The sequence below is a fragment of the Etheostoma cragini genome, chromosome 8 (genome assembly GCF_013103735.1).
Source record: "Etheostoma cragini isolate CJK2018 chromosome 8, CSU_Ecrag_1.0, whole genome shotgun sequence".
NCBI classification, from domain to species: Eukaryota; Metazoa; Chordata; class Actinopteri; order Perciformes; family Percidae; genus Etheostoma; species Etheostoma cragini.
In genome coordinates this window covers 24799073-24803756 of record NC_048414.1, presented here as the reverse complement: position 1 = coordinate 24803756, position 4684 = coordinate 24799073, and the positions used below count along the sequence as shown (strand labels likewise).

Sequence of the window (4684 nt, the reverse complement as noted above, 5' to 3'; positions counted from 1 at the left end):
TGTGTGTGTGTGTGTGTGTGTGTGTGTGTGTGTGTGTGTGTGTGTGTGTGTGTGTGTGTGTGTGTGTGTGTGTTGAGCTGACCTGATGACAGACTTGTCTGTAGTAGGTGTCTGCTGAAGCAGACCGTTGCGGGCAGGTCACCAGGATCCTAGCCACACCATCACATTTCCTCCAGTCTGATTCTCCCCCTGGAGGACAAAATCAGTGTTTCAGTTTTGGGTTTTGGATACTGTAAAGCACTCTATGAAAACACGTACATACAAAATATTACGCAAATTATATAACTGAGGCAAGCACTAAATACGAGTAAATGCACACTAATATTCTGAATATATCAATTTTCCATATTTTATATGGGTCATGTAAACCACGCATATTCTTAGTCAGAAGTTGTCCTGTTTTTCCTGCCAGCTGTCATCACCCATCTGCTGGTGTCATCACCAGCAGATGGGTGATATGTCAGAAACCAACAGGGCTGAACACTGGTGCACATGTGAATTATGTATACAAGGTGAGGACAACCAAAGGCATCCACTTATCACAACACAGAGAATGTTTAAATGCACAATTATTCTGAATTTGACAATATTCTGAATTTGATACGTGTACATTACATGACAAAATGGAATATGCATATTCCATTTGGATATTCAGATTAAGGCCGTTTTCTGAATATAGCATTTTCCGATTAAGACAATGCAATATGCTGATATTATTTTTTGTTTTAGAAGAAAGTTTTTGGAAGCATTCTTTTGGCTTTTGATGTTGGAGACAACACAGACGGGACTAAATGGTGCTTTCAATTAACTCACTAGTGGTTCTTGTTTTAGTTGTTTAACAGCAACTGACTGGTGAAATAAGTCCTTGTTTACGGTTTACAATCAAGCTTTATGCGTTTCTTTGTGTTTGTACACTTACCAACTAGCCAACGATGCCCATAAGAGAAGCCAACATTGGCAAGCATTGCAACCTTGACCTTTTCAAGAAGGTGTTTGAACGGTCCAACAAATCCGCCACTGCTGGAAAACCTTTGAAAAAGTCCTCAGGGCACTCACACTTTGTCCACTTAAAAAGGGTAAAATGCATTTTGTTTGACTATTGTGTTCACTTCGCGCCGTGCCCGGTTCGCTAAACTGTACCCTTGTCTGCTTAAAATCTAATACTAGGGCTACACGATATGAGGAAATTATCCAATTGCGATTATTTTGACTGACATTGCGATATGATTCACAATATTAGAGGGAATGACCAATTTTCTATCATTATCATTTTCATTGAAAAATATTAAAATATACACGTGAAAATTATATATTGTGTGATTTTTGCGAGGCTCTGTACAAAACAAAGATTTTTTCTTTAGTCTGTAGGATACAATTTGTAGGCTGGGACGTCTCTGCAGCACAACAATACTTCATTCAGAATGGTTTGACACATATTTTGCCTTTACCAAAAAATGGGGACATCTGCGATATCGTGCCCCCCATGCGTTTTGGATATTGCAGTACTCCACGTTGCGATTTTGATAAAATTGCGATTAATTGTGCAGCCATACATCGAATATGTAATATGAATTTAACATACATAAATGTATAAGAATCCATTTAATAAGACTAATTAAATTCTGAGGGCAAAACAGGTTTAATAAGAAAATGCTTCAACCTACACCTTTTCGGTCAGTATTGAATAGAAACGAGTTAAGATGACACCATATGAATTAAGGTGACACTTTGTTTTACCATTTACGTGATGTATATCTAAGTGATTGAAACTAACTAAAGAGATTTGCCAGAGCACGGTTCGGTTGGACTTGGGCCCTGTAGACGTCAGTGTGATCACTAAACGAGCCCGGGTCTGGTTCTTACGTTGAAGTTGAATGGGAATTGTAGTCGGCGAGTCCTGCAATGTTATGAGGTAGGCGTGCTCTGGACCTGAATGTTTTATCGCAGTGTGAGTGCAGCCCAGCTGGGGTGAGCGGACAATTGTGCTCTGGCACGGTTCATGGCAACTGGGCCAAGTGTGAATATTCATTTTTATTAGCCATGTAAACAGCTTAGTAGGAATATTGTCTGTTTCGGTGTAAGGGCAAAAAACTTAATGTGTATGCAAATGTAGTAATAGTGTGATGGAGACAGATTAATCAATGAAACTAATTAAGCACCGACGTTTTGCTTTAGTGGGGTCACTGTTTAGGTTTAATTGCTGATGTACATTTGAGTGTACATTAACATCTCTACGAGTTTCAGTCAGACTGTGCTCCTGACTACTTTTTCCTTCTTCCCTCATTACCTGGCTCCCCTCGTTCTCACCTGTTCCTCCCTCCAAGATGGCTCTGACTACAGCCTGGACACCGTTAGGCTGCATCAGTCGCTCAGACAGCAGCTGACCACACAGACGCCTCAGCCAGGGGGGAGCTGATCCCAGAGCTGCCGTGCTGCTGGAACCGTTGGAGCTTCCCCGTGCACCAGACTGGAAGGAGGGACAGCACATATAAAACAAGGGCTCACAGACCTGCAAGCTTAGCCAAATTGGGAGATCTGAAAAATCTTGACATTTCATTTATTATTTTGTTCATGTAAAATGGGGAACTCTTTAGTGTTATGTGATAAACAAACACGTAGGCTTACCAGATTTTAAAAGGCAGTGCAACAGCATAGAAAAACTGGCCTTGGATCAAATATTGCTGCCCACTCACTTTTCCAGTAAAGTTACAATTGTTGTCACTTCCATTTACAATAATGAGGTCCTCTCAGTAATCTAAACTTGAGCAACTCGGTATGGGTAATGTGGGCACGCCCGCTGAATAATAAAAGGTGCCCTGAGTCTGAGACTAGTAGCACTATGGAGAAAAAAATCAAAACTCAAAGATGTTGCACCTTAAACGTCTTTGCTGACCATTCTTCTGAAGAGTAACTACCATTTTTTCCAGCTGGACCCTTTTCCTGTGTTTTTGTGTCCAAGTAACTGATGGGAACAACAATCCTTGGCATTGGTCCATTATTAAGCGAGATCGCTCCAGTGGACATGAGCAAAACAAGCTACAATTTAAGATAATAGGTCATTGTCCAGCTTGTATTTCCTTTCACAAAAGTGCTTGTTTTCCCGCTGACAGGCTCAGAGTAATATGTTAAGTGTCATCATTGAAACATCTGCAAAATTGTGTTTGGTAAACCCAACAGACTCCATGCAAATAATCAGTAATTTTAGCATCTTACAATACAATTCAATCAAAGTCGACAGAAACATGTAAAATAAAACAATGAAAAGCCATTTTTGGGTCGTCTTTCCACTTATCCAACAGTCACAACTCTAGTTTTTGTTGAAATAAACACGTAGTTTACAGATTTACATGTGAAATCTACACACGCTAAAAGCATTGCTGTGTATGATGGAGTCTGGTAGGTTTAGCACTAGCGACTTCAGAGCTGTTCCTGGTTAAACAGAAAGGTCTCAAAAAGGTTTTAAAAGGTCTATCTCTAAAGGGATCCTTTCCATAATGTTGTCAAACACTGAGAATATTAAATTGAGCCCGTCAGCGGCAATACAAGCACTTTTGTGAAAGTAAATAAGAGCTGGGCAATTACCCAATTAACTTGCATTGCAGCTGGTTTCTCTGCCGACGAATGCAGTGATCTTGCTTAATACTATATTAAGTCACTTAGACACAAAGACATAGGAAAATATGGTCCAGGTTGAAAAAGGGTTAAAAACAGTGGTTACCCTTTGAGTGTGTGGAGACTGTTAACCAAGGGGCAGCAACAACACAAAATTGTCATATGGAATATTTATCCACTAAAGAAACACACATCAAAGTCATTTCTTACTCCTTATAAACTTAAGCTCATTCAAAATGTTGCAGACAGACTAATAAGCCCATGAACCAAAATAATAAAGAAAAGGTCAAAATCTTTCATAATTTTAAAATCACTTCATTGGCACTCAGTCCGTTTCAGAGTTGATTTTAAAAATGTAATGATCACTTTAAAGGCTCAGATAGAGATGGCTCAAAAATATACAGCTGGATATTTTACCCTATACAAGCCTAAACATAACCTTAGATCCTCTGATAGCATTCTTGGTCACTCCCTGGTCGTTAATGGCAAGATGGCGCTGTGTCGTGCGGCAGCCTGTTGCAGCAGCTCCTGATTGCATTCGTGTTTTGTGTGTTTTTAGTCACTTTATTTTATTTATTCTTTTGTTTTTAAGTGTTGTATAGCTGTGTAAAGGATGGGGCCTGTACATTTCGGAACTTTTATTTTAGTTTTATTCTTACTTTGGTCGTGTTTGGTGACTTCATGTTACGCTCAAGGCAGCGGGGCTATTGTTTACACACGCGATCAGCTGATAGCACTGTGTGGACCTGTGCTGCTGCCGGGGGGCAAACATGAAGTCCCGAAGGAACTACGAAGGAGACGCCGAGGTTGCAGAGGAGGAATAAAACGTAAAGAGAGAAGAAGAACGCACAGGCCTGCCGTGCCAGCGATCATTATGGGGAATGTACGGTCTCTGGGAAATAAGACGGACGAACTAGCAGCGGACTATGGCGTGGCGGTACCCGGCTTTTTGACCGTTCGGGCGGACAGGAACGTTACAGAAAGCGGTAAGAAAAATGGAGGGGGGGTTGCACTGTATGTGAGTGAGAAGTGGTGCAACCCGGGACATGTGAATGTGAAGGAACGTTTCTGT

The 4684-nt window shown here is 40.7% G+C and overlaps 1 protein-coding gene across 1 annotated transcript in view; it reads right to left on the bottom strand.

Moving 5' to 3' along the window:
• Positions 1-4684, bottom strand: part of tango6 (transport and golgi organization 6 homolog (Drosophila)) — a 31396-nt gene that overhangs the window by 24082 nt on the left and 2630 nt on the right. Inside the window, exons 4-5 of the mRNA XM_034878334.1 lie at positions 2308-2467; positions 83-189 (exon numbers count right to left, since the gene is read on the bottom strand). Of these exons, the coding sequence (XP_034734225.1) occupies positions 83-189; positions 2308-2467 (267 nt within the window). The remainder of the gene's footprint in view (positions 1-82; positions 190-2307; positions 2468-4684) is intronic.